The 18191-nt window shown below is 22.9% G+C and overlaps 1 protein-coding gene and 2 long non-coding RNA genes across 3 annotated transcripts; 2 read left to right on the top strand and 1 right to left on the bottom strand.

The window, feature by feature from the left end:
- The first annotated feature begins 101 nt into the window (after window positions 1-101).
- Window positions 102-16176, top strand: LOC127286777 (probable cytochrome P450 49a1). Its single transcript, XM_051313354.1, has 11 exons — window positions 102-335; window positions 3891-4110; window positions 4511-4757; window positions 9697-9813; window positions 10358-10434; window positions 10787-10982; window positions 12268-12427; window positions 13170-13339; window positions 13851-13929; window positions 14450-14647; window positions 15317-16176. Exons 2-11 carry the CDS (start codon window positions 3894-3896, stop codon window positions 15422-15424), a joined length of 1569 nt encoding a protein of 522 aa, XP_051169311.1. The 5' UTR covers window positions 102-335; window positions 3891-3893; the 3' UTR covers window positions 15425-16176.
- On the bottom strand, window positions 8090-11684 carry LOC127286778 (uncharacterized). Its single transcript, XR_007843786.1, has 3 exons — window positions 11484-11684; window positions 11269-11375; window positions 8090-8163 (listed from the first exon to the last, which is right to left on the bottom strand). It is a non-coding gene; the product is annotated as an uncharacterized LOC127286778 (long non-coding RNA).
- Window positions 16177-16415: 239 nt separating the features above from the next.
- LOC127286776 (uncharacterized) lies at window positions 16416-17322 on the top strand. The gene is made up of 2 exons (XR_007843785.1): window positions 16416-16939; window positions 17002-17322. It is a non-coding gene; the product is annotated as an uncharacterized LOC127286776 (long non-coding RNA).
- Window positions 17323-18191: the final 869 nt, after the last annotated feature.

Below are 18191 nucleotides of genomic sequence, written 5' to 3'. Positions count from 1 at the left end.
ATGAATGTTTTCCTGTTTCCTTTCAAATCTCCCACCCCCCCGCCTATTCTATGTTTATTTTATATCTTCTTCGCTTCTCCTATGGGACTAGACATAGAGGCTTTAATGTATTAAATGAAATACCCGCCAAGTCAGAAGTGGATTTAACTCTTTAGAGCGCGCCTGATTTTAAAAAATGTGTCTATGAGTCGCGATCATCTTTATTCTTTGTTGAAATCGAATGTGATTATAAATTCATTTTAAATTCTAAATTCTCATATTAATGTGACGTTACACGTTGTTTTTTTCATCTCTCTTCTGGGAATTAATATATGTGAAAAATTTTATTTTCCATTGTAAGTGATTAAAAAAAAAATTATTTACTAATTTTCCAATTTCAATAAGTAAATAATTAAATTTTTTTTATGTTTATTGAAATTTATTAAAATTTTTAATAATATATAAATACCCGTGTGGAAAAAGCCACGATCTTGCCCTCAAGAGTTCGGGGCCCCCGGCGGGGGCCCATGAGGGCTGATCCATATGGCGAATCCATGAGGGGCACCGTAGGGGCCCCGCATGGATCGCCCTCATGATCGATTAGCAAAATTTTCTAAGTCCAAAAATCAAATATTTTTTTATCACCAAAAAATTAATGTTTATAATGATTCACAACAATGAAAAACGCGTTTTTAATTAAAATATATTTTCACTTTTTTTGAAAATAACACTCACACTTATGGCGAATCCATGAGGGGCACCGTAGGGGCCCCGCATGGATCGCCCTCATGATCGATTAGCAAAATTTTCTAAGTCCAAAAATCAAATATTTTTTTATCAACAAAAAATGAATGTTTCCAATGATTCAAAACCACGAAAAACGCGTTTTTAATAAAAATATATTTACACTTTTTTGAAAATAACACTCACACTTATGGCAAAATAGATGAGGGCCACCGTAGGGGCCCGCATGGATCGCCCTCATGATCGATTAGCAAAATTTTCTAAGTTCAAAAATCAAATATTTTTTTATCAACAAAAAATGAATGTTTCCAATGATTGAAAACAACGAATAACGCGTTTTTAATAAAAATATATTTACACTTTTTTGAAAATTCGCCTGAGATGATTCATGATAATAATCATAAAGCATATAATTAATTATATTTTATAAATTGCATTTGATTGGAAAATATAATTTAATATCTTAACTTTAACTAAATGATGTTAAGCACTTTTCTTTGTTAGGTATTTTTCAAGTTTAAATAGCATCAAGAAGTTAGCATTCGTTTCGAAGTAGCGTGCGTAGCGTAGTTGGTAAAGCGTTAGACTCATAGTCCGTAGGTCGTAGGTTCGATTCCCCCCATGCGTTAGATTTATTTATTTCTCAGGTTTGTGTTTAATCATTAATTCTATGTATGAATTAATTGAAAAATGAAAATATTCGTTAATAGTATGCATAAATTACATATTTTTTAATTTTTTAATTAATTAATTTATTATTACTTTTAATTATATCCGACAGTTAATTAATTAGAACGTTAATTAATAAATTCAATTTGAGTAAGAATTTAATTTAAAATTGAATAATTATTAAATAAATATGTTATTTATTAATAACTTAAGCTTATTTATTATTAATTAACTTTTATTATTAATATTATTGATTAAAAAACATTATGGCAAACTTGAGGGCAAGATGAGGGCAAACGTGAGGGCCCATAAGGGCGCCCGTAGGGGCACCCTCATGGATCGCCCATGCGGGCGCCCTCATCGATGAGCATGTCGTTTCCATGAGGGGCCCCTATGGATCATCCATATGCGGCCCTCATGGCATGAGGGCGATCCATAAGGGCCCCCGCTGGGGGCCCACATCACTTTTCCACACGGGTATTTTTATTATAATATAAATTATTTTAAAATTATTAATATTAACATTAATTATTATAAAAAATTACAATTATCATATAAATAAATAAATAAAATAATAAGCTAATTAATTTATAAATAAATTATTTATTTAGATTGTAGACGGATTTACAAAACTGTAATTATTATTATTTTTATTGTTATTATTAATATTTATAACAAAATTATTTATTATCTAAAAACTAAAATAGCAAATTTAATTTTTATGTTAAAAAAATTTTCAAAATGCAACTAATTAATAAATTAATAAGTTCAAAAATATTAAATAAATTATTATTATTATTAAACATAAGTATGATAATTGTAAAATAATTTATTAATAATTATAACTAATTTATTATTAAATATTGACAAATTGTTTAATTGTTTAATTACTTTTTTAATAATAATAAAATTATTCTAATTATAAATTAATTATTAAAAATAATTGAATTGTTATTTTATTATTATTTTAAATTATAATTAAAATAATATTAATAAAAATAAAATTAATAATATTTAATTAATTGTTTTTAATAATTATTTTATTATTTATAGTAATAATTATTGTTATTTAATTATTATTATGTTTTAATAAAGAACATTATAATTTGAATCGAAATAAATTTCATAAGATTCAAGGCCGGGCCCTTAATAGTAAAAAGTGAAAACGAAGAATTTTCATAACTTTCATCATATTCATATACGTATGTATGTTCATAAATCTCCAAAGAAATTTGATAACAGGTCGTAAGCTTCAATTTCAATTAATAAATAAATATTACTTTCTGCTCTATAAACACGTGGATTAAAATCACATAAACATTTATTATTGTAATTCAAGTTACATTCGCACAATTAAATTTATTATGAAATAGAATTACGCTCATTTTAGATATATTATATCTACATATATATATATATATATATATATATATATAGAGAGAACCTTTCAAAAAAGAAGGAAACTCTCGCTTCCTAAAACTGTATAATGCCGTTAGAAAATAATATATATATGAATGGTTTTTTTGGAAAAAATTAAAAAAAATTTGATTCTTTCAAAAAACTATATATGTAAATTAAAAAAATGTTTTAAAAATTATTTTTAAATTTGAAAAAAAAATTTTTATTATTTTATCAGTGTTCTGATAAAAAAATAATAATAATCTTTTAATAAACTATTAATATTTAATTAATAATTAGTATTAATAATAATATAATTAATATAATTAAATAATAATAATTAATTTATTATTATTATTTAATTAATAATTAATTATTTATTATTAATACAATTAATAATAATTAAAATTTTAATTAATTTTTATTTAAATTAATATTTAATAGATTTGTTAAATAATTTTTTATTTATTGCTTAATTTAAAACAAAATTAAAAATAATTAAACAAATATTTAAATATAGTTAAATTTTTAAATTTCAGTTTTTTCTTTTTTTTTAGTATTTTTTATTATATTACCTTCTATTTCGTAACTTTTGGGCGCGCCGTTTTACACTAATAGCCAAATGCAAAACTATGTAAAATAGGAGGAAAAATACTTTGTGAATTGGGGAAATGAAGATAAAATTTTTTTTTTACACCTAGTTGTTAAAAAATTAATGTCCTCGTACATTATCGTATAGATTATTATTGTAAATATAATTTTTTTTTCTCAAATATTTTTTTTCATCGTAAAAATGCGCTATTTTTATTGTTTATTAAATTTATTTTCTAATTAATTAATTAAAATTCTATTGTTAATTGTTATTTTAATGTAAAATAAGAAATATATAATAAAATTTTTTCGGAAAAATTAATTATTTATTTATTAAATTAATTGTAGATTTTTTTTTTAATTTTCAATATATTTTTTTTATTTTCAACTTTTTATTTTCTTTTTATTATTTATTATTATTTCTTTTTATTTTCCCTTATATTTAAAAATAGATCAATTTTTTGTATAAAAATTTGAAAAATTTTCAAAAAAGAAATATATTTTTTTAGATTATGAAAATGACGACAATTGGAAGTATTTCGAACATTGTGAAACCTCTTTTTGTTCGTGGTATTTCTACAGGAAAATGGTCAAAAACAGTAGAAACAATTACAACAATTGACGATGAACGTCAACAAGATTTGTCTCACATTAGACCATACACTGAAATGCCTGGACCAAAGCCAATTCCAATTCTTGGAAATACATGGCGATTTTTGCCATATATAGGTAAAAATTATTTTATTCATTTTAATATTTATATATTTTTTTTAAATTAGAATATTAAATATTTAATATATTCTTAAGAAATAATTTCAAATAAATATATAAAGGATGAATATTTCATTTTTTGAAAAGGAAAATTGATAAGTAATTTGTTTTTTTTTTTGACCGAAATTACAAATGTCCGAATAAACAAGCAACAGAAATATTTTGGCGCGAAATTTTAAAATTCGACCAATCCGAAATTATGAATAGAAAATTGTGATTGGTCAATTTTGAAATTCGCGCTGAAATTTTTATTTGTTATGTTTATTCGGTCATATGTAATTTGGGTCAAAAAAAAAAAAAAAAAAAAATGATAAATAGGTATTGCTAAAAATTTGAATTCTTTATTGATTTTTTATAGGAGATTATAATATTGCGGAAGTAGACAAAGTTTCAAAAAGGTTACATCAACAATACGGTGATGTTGTGAAAATGGAAGGTTTACTCAATAGACCGGATATGGTATTCGTGTACGATGCAAATGAAATTGAACGGCTTTTCAGACAGGAAGAGAAAATGCCATTTCGACCATCGATGCCATCCTTGCACTATTATAAACACGTAATGAGGAAGGATTACTTTCAAGATACACCTGGAGTCATTGGTGTGTAAGTATAATTATTTTCATTCAAAATATATATTAAACAGAATTTTGCATTTTTTTTTATTCCTTTTTATTTTTAGAGAAAATATAATTTTTTACTATCTTTTTGATTTAAAAAAATAAAAAATATAAATAAAAAAAAGTTATAAAAATAATAAAATATAGTAAATACTAAAATAGTAAAATATAGTAATATTTGTCAAAATTAATTTCAAGAGTTATAAAGATTTTCCAGCACTTTCCTCGTAGAAAAAAATAAAAAAAAAAAAAACGCGAGCGCGTTTTTAAGCAAATGCTTAAAAAAATTAAATTCATTGTAAATATTCAATCATTTAGGAATTGAATTATTTTTTTAAATCAATTATTTAAAGAATTCAATTCATTATCGATTATACTAGAAGAACGAAAAAAATCCGTGACATCGACCTCATTTGCATAACATGTACTGACAAAAATAGTTACAAAAAAAATTTTCTAATTGATTCAAATACATTCCATAAACTGGAAATATGATTCACAGAATTCAAATAAAAGATGATGTGATAAAAGTTTGTATTTGAGATATATATATATATATATATATCTTATTTACATATTTCCCACTATATACTATATATTTTTTATATACCTGCAAATTTCTCAACATTACCGAATGCTTAAAATATCTTAAGCATGAAAATATATTAATTTTTAAAAAAAATTTTTTTTATATTTTTTAATTTTGATTGCTTTTATAATTTTTTTATTTAACATACACATACTGGCAGGTGCTCTTAAAGTTTTATTTTATTTTTGATTTATTTATTATTATTATTATTATTATTATTATTATTAGAAAAAATTGAAATGAAAAATTGCTCAACGAGTGTAACTCTTAAATGTGTGTAAATCTTTTGGTGTAAAATTATATCAGATCAAAAAAAAAAAAAAAATTTAATTGAATAAGGAAAAAAGTAAATAAAAACCTACATTCTATTTAAGGCATTTAAATGTAATTTTCTTAACAAATATTATCATCAGAGGCTATATAATGTAAAATTAATGAGCAATTACGTAAATAAAAATCAAGTATAATTGAATCATATGTACATGTTCCCATAATTAGATTTCACTTTCGTTTGAATGCAACTTAAATATATTTGAGAAAGAATTAAATATGCAAGCATCATAAAAAAATCGTGTTTATAATTTTAATGAATTTTTCTCACAGCAATAATTCATTTTGTCCTTCACAAAAGTAGCGTCCCAATTCGCAATAATATAATCCCTTTAATGACTTCGTAACACTATTATCCATGTTGATCTTGATAAAAAAGAAACATACATGAAATGAACTCTATTATACTGAGGAACAGAATGTTTCTTTTATAAAAATTCAAAAAAAAAAAATTCTATTTTATCTTTTATCTAAACAAATAGAATTGAATAATTTTGAATTTTGGTAATTTTCTGCTTTTTGAAAATTCGATCTTTCGATCATTTGAATTTTCAAATTTTCAAAAAAAAACGAATTTCTGAAAGTTTTAATTTTTTTAATTTTCGTATAGTTAAAAAAAATTAATAAAGTAATTTTTTATTCCGTTATAAAAAAAAATTTTGAAATTGAACTTTATATTTTGGTCCTTTTATAATATTAGTACCTTAATAATAATAGTAATAATAATAATAATAAACAATGGATTTAAAATAATTTTAATTAATTTTAATAAATAATAATAAAATAATAATCATACTTTTTTTAAAACAAAGAATGTTTGCCTCCCTCTTTATTTCATAGAGCAATGACATCTATACTTGAACTTCATGTAACAGTTATTAATCATTGTTCTTCAAGAAAATAAATAATTTTATTCAAGTGCAACGATCGATTACATCATTTATAAATAGTGAAAGCTAGTGATTATTGTATATTTATAAATGTGCACCGCATCAATGAGCATTTCAAACGTATATATTGATAGATATAGACTCTTAAGTCTTTTATTTGCACTATTGTGTTATTTTAAATTTTATTTATGCAGAAAAAAAATATGCAAAAAAATGAAACTCTTGGCAATACTTATCTATATTTACAGTGAACAAAACATTAAAGGAAATAGTTTCACATATTTTAGAAGAAATTAACTTTTCTGTATATAAAGTGTATACCTATTTAAGCAATAATAAACCTATATTACATTTCTGGATAAAAAAAACAAATTAGTCTACTCTAATGGTTGCGTCATCGCGCAATTGGTTATTCGCAATAATTTCTCATGTACACACACACAATATTTTTGCAATTCGATGTTCATTACGCGATCATTTATAAATTTATGTTTCGAAATTGAAAGAAATTACCAAATTTTATTGCACTAAATATCTAGATATAAAGCAGAAAATAATCTTAATTGAATTATGAATTAATTTTATATCCGATTTAATTAAAAAAAAAATAATTTTCTATTTTTCATTGTTTTCTTATTACCCAAGAAGCACGTAATATAACCTCAATATCAAGGTAATATTACATGTAAGATTCGTAATATAACGTTGTAATATTACAGTAATCTTACAGTTATCTTAAAATGTCCGCCTCAAGGTAATATTACCGGTAATGTTACTGTAATATTACGCGCTAATATTAAGGTAATATTACAGTAATATTGCAGTAATATTATACCGTAATATTAAGGGAATATTACAAGAGAATATTACAGTAATATTATGGGAACATTTCTTTACGGAAAAAATCTACCCATCCAGGGAATCGAACCCCGAACTCAAAGCACACGAGTCCAGAGTTTTACCAACAAGCCAAATTGACTTATAATATATTTACGTTTTTTATGCTTTATGAATAACTCAAATCAGTCTGTAATATTACTGTAATATTACCGTTAATATTACAGTAATATTCCCAGTAATATTACAGTAATATTCCCGGTAATATTACCTTGAGGCGGACATTTTAAGATCACTGTAAGATTACTGTAATATTACAGCGTTATATTACGAATCTCACGTGTAATATTACCTTGATATTGAGGATATATTACGTGCTTCTTGGGTACTCACGAAATAAAATTCTTGAAAGCGGAAAACTTCCCTCTGTTAAATATTTTTGCATGTAAATAATAAATCACAGCAAAGATAAAAATAAAAATATTTTAAAAAAAAATGCTGTAGTATATTTGCAAGTTTTTCTTTTATTTTTGGCATTAGATATTTAAGTTATAAATTTTTAGCCCATGAATTGTTTCTGCCAAAAAACCATAAATATTTTGATATTTATCAAATACAAGAGAACCAATGATGTAGTCAAACATTGTTAAATAATTGATGATTGGTATAAGCTGTACAGTTGCTAGAGGACTTGTATAGGTTAATAATGTATCCATTTTTTATTCTATGATCACACTTTGATTAATCTGTAAATAATAAGAATTAATTAATTAATATCAAGTTGAATTATTCGATTTTGATAATTTTGGTACATTTTTTTCATTTTTTCTAATAATAATTAATAATAATAATAAAAAGGGAATTTTTTAATTTTTCTTATTTTTGAAACAAAAATAACGTTTTTTAACACCTGAAGGTATAGGGGTGTCTAAAAATCATTTATTTGTTCATTTTATATGGCAATATAATTTTCCCATTGGGTAGGGCTTTTGAATTTTTATGTAATACTTTCACACGGTATGAACATAGCTTTAGGCTATTATACTTTCAAATATATATATTTGATATTAATATATAATCTTTAATCATATTATATTTCACATTTTAACACCTTTGCATAATCCTTTTTCAGTTTTCCAGTATGCGATATTATACAAAATATAAATAAAAATATATATTATTTATAATAATTATTATTATGTAATTATTATAATTATATTATTATTATATAAAATTATTATATAATAATTATTATATTTATTGTGCTAAATAGTTTTACATTAATTATTTTATTTAAATTGTTTTTGATTTTTTTACTCTTTGTTTCGCAAACCCATTGTTGTTCCATTTTTAAATTTTCATAGTTTATTGCAAAGAATCTCAGTTTTCGAATAACAATAACAAACAAATTTTCAAAGAGTGAGAAAAAAAGGTTAAAAATGAAAAATAAGAATTAATTTTGTTAAAACTAAATATTTTTTTTTGGAAAAAATTTTTTTTTGCATTCAGAACTACATGAAAAATGCTTCAAAGAAAATCATACTTTTAAATTAAAATCTATAAAGTTATGTATAACAATAACATTTTGTATAAAAATTACAAATAAATAAAAAATAAACAATTGTTTAAAAAAATGATTAATTATTAATAATTTTTCAAAATTTCTACAAGCGAAAAATAAATTTTTGAATTTTTTTTTATAGAAAAAGAAAACAAAATTCCCTCAGAATTGTTGAGAAATTTATCTTATTTATGAATGAACTACTTTTTAGAAATATGGAAATGAGGTTTATTACGAACATATGTATCAAGATAACAATTTTACTTTTTAATTCCGCGAATTAGACAACTGTTTTTTTTTTATCTCAATCTTATTTCCGACGACTTGTTATGCAAATAATTTTAATATTTGAAAAAAAATATATATTAAATATTAAAAAAATTATTTTATATCCGTTTTAATTTTTAAAAAAATTCTATTTTTTTATTTATGTCAATTTTTTCTTATTAGTCACGAAAAAAAATTCTTGGAATCGGAAAAATTCCCTTTGTTAAATATTTGACTTTTTGTATGTAACTAATAAATCACTCCAAAGATAAAAATAAAAAATAAATAAAAAAAAAAAAAAAAATGCTGTCCAGAGAAAATTACGATCTCTAATAATATGGTCTCGAATCGATGTTGAAAGAATACCGCGTATTGCCCTAATATTATCAATAATTTACCTTGAAATTTCGTGCATTCATTCATAAATTATCATTTTCTTTTTTTTTTACAGACACGGTGAAAGTTGGTACAAATTTCGCAGTAAAGTACAACAAGTCATGCTCCAACCAAAAACTGCAAGAATGTATATCGGCGAAATTGAAGATGCCAGTATTTCATTTTTGCAAAGGTCAAAAAAAAAAATTTATAAATTTTTAATTTACAACAATAAAAGGTTAAAAAAAAATTTGATCTACATTTTTTCGAAAGGGTTTCTCCTGCTCTTTTGAGTTGTGTAAAATTTTTTTCAAAAAATTCCAAATTTAACCCCTTTTTTGGAAAATCAAAAATATTTTTCACTATTTCTCAGAATCAGTATTTAATTTTTTTTTAATAAAGTTGAAAACGTACTTTCAGTATAAAAAAAATATTTATATTTTTTTACTGAAAGTACACATTTTAAACTTTATAAAAAAATTAAATATAAGAAATAAGTTTTGAGAAAAAGTTAAAAAGTATTTTTGATTTACAAAAAGGGTTAAATTTTGAATTTAAAAATATTTTTTTTTACATTATTTGAAAGAGCAGGAGAAAACCTTTTAAAAGCATATGGGTCAAATTTTTTTTAACCTTTTTATATAATAGTTACGATTTTTTTTTTAAATCCACTGTTCAAACTTTTGATGTTGGAACACTTGAGAAATTTTTCCTCATATAAATAATCAAATTTTTAGGATCGACAATATTAAAAATGCTGACAATGAAGTTCCCGATGATTTTTTAAACGAAATTCATAAATGGGCTTTGGAATGTAAGTAATAATATATTTACTTTAAAAAAATAAAAACAAAATATATTACTAACAGAAATACAACAAAATTTATCTTTAAATAATTTAGTATTCAAATTAAATTATTCCTAAAAATTAAAATTATTATTATTATCAATCAATTTATTATTAAATTAAAATTATTTATAAAAAAATTTATTAAAAGAACAAATTTAAAGATTTATTAATAAAAATTTATTTATTATTTATTAAATTATAAGACGATATCATTTTTGCACAAAAAAATTTCGTTCTCTAAAAATTATTTATTATTAAAATTATAATATTATTAAATTATTATTTAATTAAAATTATTATTCTGTATTATTTTCAGCAATTGCTCTCATTGCACTTGATGTTCGATTGGGATGTTTGGATGAAAATGCACCAGCGGAAACTCAAGAATTAATTAATGCTGTGACGACATTTTTTGGAAATGTTGGAATTCTCGAGTTGAAAATTCCTTTTTGGAAAATATTTAACACGCCAACTTGGTGTTCATTTGTTAATGCTCTAGACACTATTGTAAAGTAAGTATTACCATTGATTGAATTTTTAATAGAATTATAAAATAAAATTATAAAAAAAATTATTAAAAAATTCTAGTCAATTAGACTTTGGCATAGATGTATAAAATTATGTAATAAAACGATAACATTCGGACCATTGTTGTTTTAATAAAAGTTTACTTCAATGTTTCGAAATCTAAATGATTTCTTTTTCAGAGAGTCTATCAAATTACAATAAAATATCAATAAACAAATACAATAAAAATAAAATAAACTACAATAATAAATTAAATTTCAATAATCTTACCAAATTAAAACAGATGTCAAGCCATAGAGTTAAACAGTCATTTTAGTGTCAAATTAAATAAAAACAACCCTATAACGTTGGAAAAACATAGAGTTTGGAGTTTGAATCTAAAATAAATAAATTAAATTTACTATAAAATTAATTAAATAAAATAAATTATTTAATTTTTAAAAATTTAAATAATTGAAAAGAAAATTAAAATTATAAATACGTACCAATTAAATGAATCCACTTTTTAAAAATTAATAAATAAACAAATAAATACTTAAATAAATAATAACAATAATTAATAAAATATAATAAAATAAAATCAATAAGAAATAATAATATAAAATATGTGTGCTGTTTGCAACGTCAATTTTGAAACTGAACTCCAAAACATTATCGAATCCTTAAAATAAATTTGCAAATCGAACAGAACAAAAACAAAAACAATATTATACGAGAAATAGAAAATATAACGATAATGAGCAATTTATCATTTCAAATTATAAAATTAAAAATTATGCCATTCAACTTATAAAAATTTTCTAAATTTGTCATTTTATTTAAACTATTATATCCTTCTTTTTTAATAAAAAAAAACATTTCAGCAAATAATCGCTTATTTAGATTTGGCTTAATATGCAAAATCTCAAATTCATCCCATTTTATAAAATGTCAATGGTCCAAATATCGTTTTATTCATACAAAACCTTCTAATTAATAAAAAAAATTATAAAAATATTTTTTATTTAATTCAAATTTAATTAAATTGAAAAGTTTGAATATATTTTTTTTATTTACTTAAAAGAAAGTAAAGAAAATTTTGATCAAAATGTATAAATAAATAATTTTTATATTTTTTTTCATAAAAATTCGTATCTGTTCTTTCATTAGTGAAAATTATTAATGATAGAATTTAAATTTATTTAATGTTAATAAAAAAAAAAAAATTTCTGAAGATCTGCATTCTCGGTTATATGAATGTCCTTAAAAAAATTATATATCTTTTTATAGAATTACATCAAGATATACGAAAGAGGCTTTGGAGAGATCAAAATTAAAGAGTAAATCGAAAACAGAGCTTTCCCTTTTAGAAAGAGTTGTAGCCCTAGACAATGACTCAAAAATAGCCGCAATTCTTGCCTTAGACTTATTCCTTGTTGGTATCGATACAGTAAGTATAAGAAATTAATTTTTTATTTATATTTAATAATAATATAGAGATAAAAATTTATCAATCAATCCAAGTCAAAAAAATATTAATAATAACTAAATTTTAAAAATATATAATAATAAATCACTTGAATTTTTTTACATACTTTTTTCTTTAAAAAATCTAAAAATTACCATATTCAATATTTATTTATTTATTTAAAATAATATATTTCTCCGCACGTTTAAAAACTTGAGATTAAGCTAAAATTTTATGGAGCACTTAAAAATAATATAAGGATTCGTTTTGTCATGTTGCAGAGTATATTAATTTATTTAATGAAAAAATTTATTCTTAAAAAATTGTACGTTTGTGGCAATGATTAAAATCGTTTTTTTTAACATATATTGAAAAAAATATATTTGTAAACCCGAAAAAAAAATTACCCAATATGAGATAATATATTATTTAATTAAGGAAATATTTTTGGTTATTCATGATCTAGTATGAAAAACTTTTGTAAAATGTTCACTGTTTCTTCGAAGAAATTAACTGTGAATCTAAGTGTCGCATCGGTTGTGGTTTATTTAATTAAAGAAATTTTGTTGGTTATTAATTTATTATTATTAATAATGTTATTAAAATTAATTTAATATTTTTAATATTATATTGATTATTAATTCTAATTAATTTTACAAAAATTGAAGATTAAATTCGTAAATTTATAATTATATTTTAGTATTTTTTTTTTGTTTGTTTAAAGACATCAAATTCTGTTGCATCGGTTCTATATCAATTGGCACTTCATCCGGAAAAACAAGCACTTGTACATGAAGAGATTTGCAAAGTACTTCCGACAAATGGAGAAGCACTTGAAGCTAAACATATTGATGACTTAAAGTACTTGAAGGCTTGCATAAGAGAAACATTGAGGTAATCCTTTCTTCTTTAAAAAATATATAAAAAATCAAAAAATGATTTTACATTCTATTTTTGAAAAAAAAACGTATTTCCCTTTCTGATATTTTAATAGGTGGCAAATTGTTTTCTTGATAAAGTGTATTAATATTTTTAATATATCAAATAAATTATTACATTTTCTAAATAAGAAATCGCTGATGAAAATGACTATAAATATCAAAGAAATTATTATATTAATATTCTTGTTGGCATTATTAAAAAATGAGATAGTCAATTTATTAACGTTTTTATTAAAATTTAATTTACTATTATAATCTAATTATTAACTAAATGGAAAATATTTTTCAATCATTTAAATTAATGAGCGTTAAAAATGTTATATTCATTAAAGAAAATATTTAAATTTTGAAAAAAACTCTCGATAATTAAAATAAATAATAATTTTTTCATAATATGGGATAATGATGACTTTTATGTTTGCATATACAATAAAAAAAAAGTTATCACTTTTTTCTTATAATAGAATGTATCCGGTTGTTATTGGTAATGGACGTTGTACCACTACAGACACTGTGATTGGCGGATACCATGTACCAAAAGGCGTAAGTTTTATAAATATTCATTTGATAATAATTCATATTTTATTTTTATTATCATTGCTAAGGCTAATTACAATATCATTACCGTTATCTTTAGAGTCGTCTTATTTTAGTCTAACAAAAGATCGAATTACCAGAATTTTTAATTCAATCTTTTGGCAATTTGAATTTTCAAATGTTCAAAATGACCAAAAGATCAAACGTTAAGAATTATGTTCAAAAATTGATTTCTTTATTTCAAAGAAAAATATTTTTTGGGTGTAAGAAGCTAACGAAGTATAAGAAATATTTTTGGGGTACTTTTGAAATAGCTCGCAAAATTTATTTAATTTCTTTAATATTTTGTAACACGTCAATATGTATGTAAAATATTGAGATACAATATTAGAAAATCCGCTAAAGAGGCGCGACTGTGCGCAATTGACTGATATAACATATAGTGTAAACCTAGACGGATGATAAAAAAAAAAACATGTGTTTAACCTTCGGAGTCAATTACTATAGGCAAATATTTGTTTGACAGGTGCATGTCGTGTTCCAACACTACGTGATTAGTAATCAGGACAAATACTTCCCGAGAAGTAAGGAATTCTTGCCAGAACGTTGGTTGGGCGGTGAAAAAATGTGTCATCCATTCGCCTCATTGCCCTTTGGCTTTGGAAGACGAATGTGCCTCGGGCGACGATTTGCTGATCTTGAAATGGTTATTGTGATCAGTAAGGTGAGAATTACTATACTGTTTTTTTTACATTTGTATGTAATTATCATAACCACGAAATTACAAAGATGATATTAATTGTGACGCCACACGAGAAAAGGGACGTATCCCTAAAATAACATTAGGCTTAGTTTTCCGTGTACAGTGCTCGGAAAACTGAGCCTAATGTTATTTCAGTGATAGGTCCCTTTTCTCGTGCGGCGTCACATATATAAATAACAACAGCCAAAAAAAATTTTTTGGCCTGGGGTACAGAAAATGTTTATTATACATTTTTGGGATCAATGAAAGCGAATACTTTGTCCATTTTACCCCATCGCATTAGGATTTTGACATAACCTCAAAAACCATATGTTTTTTTAAAATACTTTTTTGAAATCATTGTAACCAAATCCGCATAGTCCATTTTACCCCATGACATGAGTATTTTGACATAACTAATGAAACCCTATCCATTATGGGGTAAAATTGACAACGGATGTGGTTTCAACGATTACAAAACCGAATGAAAAACGTAGGTTTTGAATTCCAGGGTTAGATTAGGTTATTCAGCGACTTCTGATATACCGGAGGCGATTATACGAAAATTTGAAATTCCGAAAATTTTTGTCCACTTTAAGCGATTATAGTTCAAAGATTGTTCCTATCAAAAAAAAATTTAATTTGTTTTAGATTTTACAAGCCTTCAAAATTGAATATCATCATGAAAAATTGGATTACTACATCAACCCCATGTACTCACCAAATGGACCTTTGAAATTCAACTTCATCAGAAGGTAGTTCAATTATATTTAAAAAAAAAAGAAAGTTTTATTAACAATTTTCATATACAGACAAGATTTGTGATTAAATTAGGTATAATGTATACCTATATGTATAATTTTTTCAAAACTAATATTTTTTTTATTATTATAATTAATAAAATAGAAAATTTTGTTTAATCAACACTTGTCCGAATCCTGACGGATCGCAAACTATGAATGTGCGACGAACTCGTTGCACATTTGTAGTTTGTGAAAATAATCACTTTAAATATTAATAATTTAATAATTGCAACGTAATTTAATACAAAAAATTAATCATTTAATAGTTAATTCATTAAATACAATTGCATTTTTCATATTATTTTTACAAACTACGAATGTGCAACGAGTTCGTCGCACATTAATATTTTACGATCCGCCAGGAAACCATCAAAAGTTCACGTCTATAAAATTCTTTTACTTCAACGACTTTGACAACAAAATTTTTTACGTGTATTACTGAAGCTCCCTTAATATGTTTCTATAATGAGTACGCAGCAAGGCTGCAACTTTATCGATTCGAAGAGATTAATAATTTTCTATTTTATTAAAATTTTACCAAAAATACGCAAATTAATTTTATCAATTTTTAATATTCATTTAGACGCAGCTTTTTACAAACGTATAAAATGTAAAAAAACATTTGTAAATTAAGAACGTTGTATTATTTCAAAAAAAAAAAAAAAAAAAAAAAAAAAAATGAATGAATAAATTAATATAAATTTTAAATGAATAATTTCACTTGTTATATTTATTTCCAGTATCGTTTGACCAATAATTCATTCATTCATGAAAGTAATATTGAACATCTTCAAAAAATTTAATTACGCCAATTAAATAATTACTATTAATCATTTAATTATTATTTACATTATTATTTATTATTATTTTTATTATTATTAATTATATTAATAATTAATTACATAATTTACTATTTTCATGAAAGACGGCCTGCATTTCTAAAAGTATTGAATAATTTCAATTAATTAACTAACAAAAGTTTAGAAAATATCAGAAATACGTTTTTGTAGTATGATGGAATTATGAAATTTTACAGTACTATTTAGTAGGAGCGAATTTTTTACAAAAAAATTTGACCGTCAGTCGGTAATAAAGATCGCACTTTAACCCACGTAGGGTTTAAATTCGCAATGAACTTTATGATGCAGTAAGTTTTTTTTAAAAAAAAAAGTTCTATACTCATAATTTTGTTCGGTATTGTATAGTAAAAACTATAAACTATTATAAGTGTACGTCATTCAAACAACTGTATCAATATAATAGATAAATAAAAAAAACTTAGGAAATAGAACATATATTATTACATATACGGATGTAAACTAAATGAATTACGTCAATGATGAGTAAATAATTTTTTAAAACGCATTAAAATTCTCAATTAAAGTAAATAAAGACTTTAGTATAAAAAAACCTGGCAATAAAATATTTTAATCAGAAAGTAATAAGTTCAAGTTCCACATAAGAAAAGAAGGTACGTCAAATATTAAGTGTTTTTTTAAATTTAATATAATTTACTTATTTTTTACCCCTCAGTTTTTTACCTATTGGGAGTACTTATTGGGAAGCTGACAAAAATCAATCAATTCTAGTTGTGTGAATGCATAATATTATTTCATTATACTGACGAAAAAAAATGAATCGAAATGTTTTCTTACTCAAAGGCTAATTAATTTGGCTAAAAAATAAGGAGACAATTGTGATCTAAATAAGGATACATTTGACTCTAATTTAATTACTCAAAATAAATAAAAATTGTTGATAAACTTGTTTTTGGAAAAGACGAATTAGAAGTATTTATTTCACAAGCTCATACTAAACATCAAATAAATAAATAAAAAAATCATTTTTTCCTCTTCCAGAGGTTCCTTATGTTTAACGTTTGTAATAAACCTTAAATAATAACACACGAATATACAGTAATATTTTTACTAATTTTGTAGTTAAAAATAACTAATTTAAATTTACTTTTGTTATGGTAAAATAACTAAAATTTCTGGAAACTATAATTAAATTAGTTAAATTTAAACAATTTTTTCAGTAATTTTTCCTTTAAAAAAGTAGTTACATCTTACTAATCACTGAGAAACAAAAAGTTCAGCTGAGATTTTACTAAAAATTCGTTATTTTAACTAATTCTGATTTAGAGCAATTATGTGTATAAATTTATGATAGCTTTATATTATTATTAATTGAATAAAAAATGTAAATAATAATAATAATAATAATAATAATAACAATAATAATAATAATATAATCTTATAATAATTATATAATTTTTTGTTATTTTAGAATACAAACTTTTTAAAAGTGTATGTATAATAAAATATTTGATTTTGTTTTTAAATTATACGCTTTTTTGAGAAATTCAAAAATTTCGATTTTCTCCGAATAAGCTGAATCTATTTTCATGAAAAAAATATATATGAGTCAAAATTCCTGAAGTGATCCAACTTTAAATTGAAGGTTTTCGGATCGGGCTGAAATTTGCACAAATTTTAGTACTATGGGTGAGTACTTCACCTACAAATTATTATTAAGTTTTATGCAAAACTGTAGAGGGGGGAGGGGGTTTAAGTTTTTAGTCGCAAATGTGAACAGTGGATTTTTTTAAAAAATCGCAACTTCTATATAAATGGATGAAAAAAATTTTGACCTATATGTTTTCGAAAGATTTTTTTGTGCTCTTTCGAGTAGTGAAAAATTTCTTTAAAAAAATTTTAAAT

The sequence above is a fragment of the Leptopilina boulardi genome, unplaced genomic scaffold (assembly GCF_019393585.1).
Source record: "Leptopilina boulardi isolate dan_hultmark-lab unplaced genomic scaffold, ZJU_Lbou_2.1 LbouV2_362, whole genome shotgun sequence".
NCBI classification, from domain to species: domain Eukaryota; kingdom Metazoa; phylum Arthropoda; class Insecta; order Hymenoptera; family Figitidae; genus Leptopilina; species Leptopilina boulardi.
This window is presented reverse-complemented; position numbering and strand designations above follow the sequence as displayed.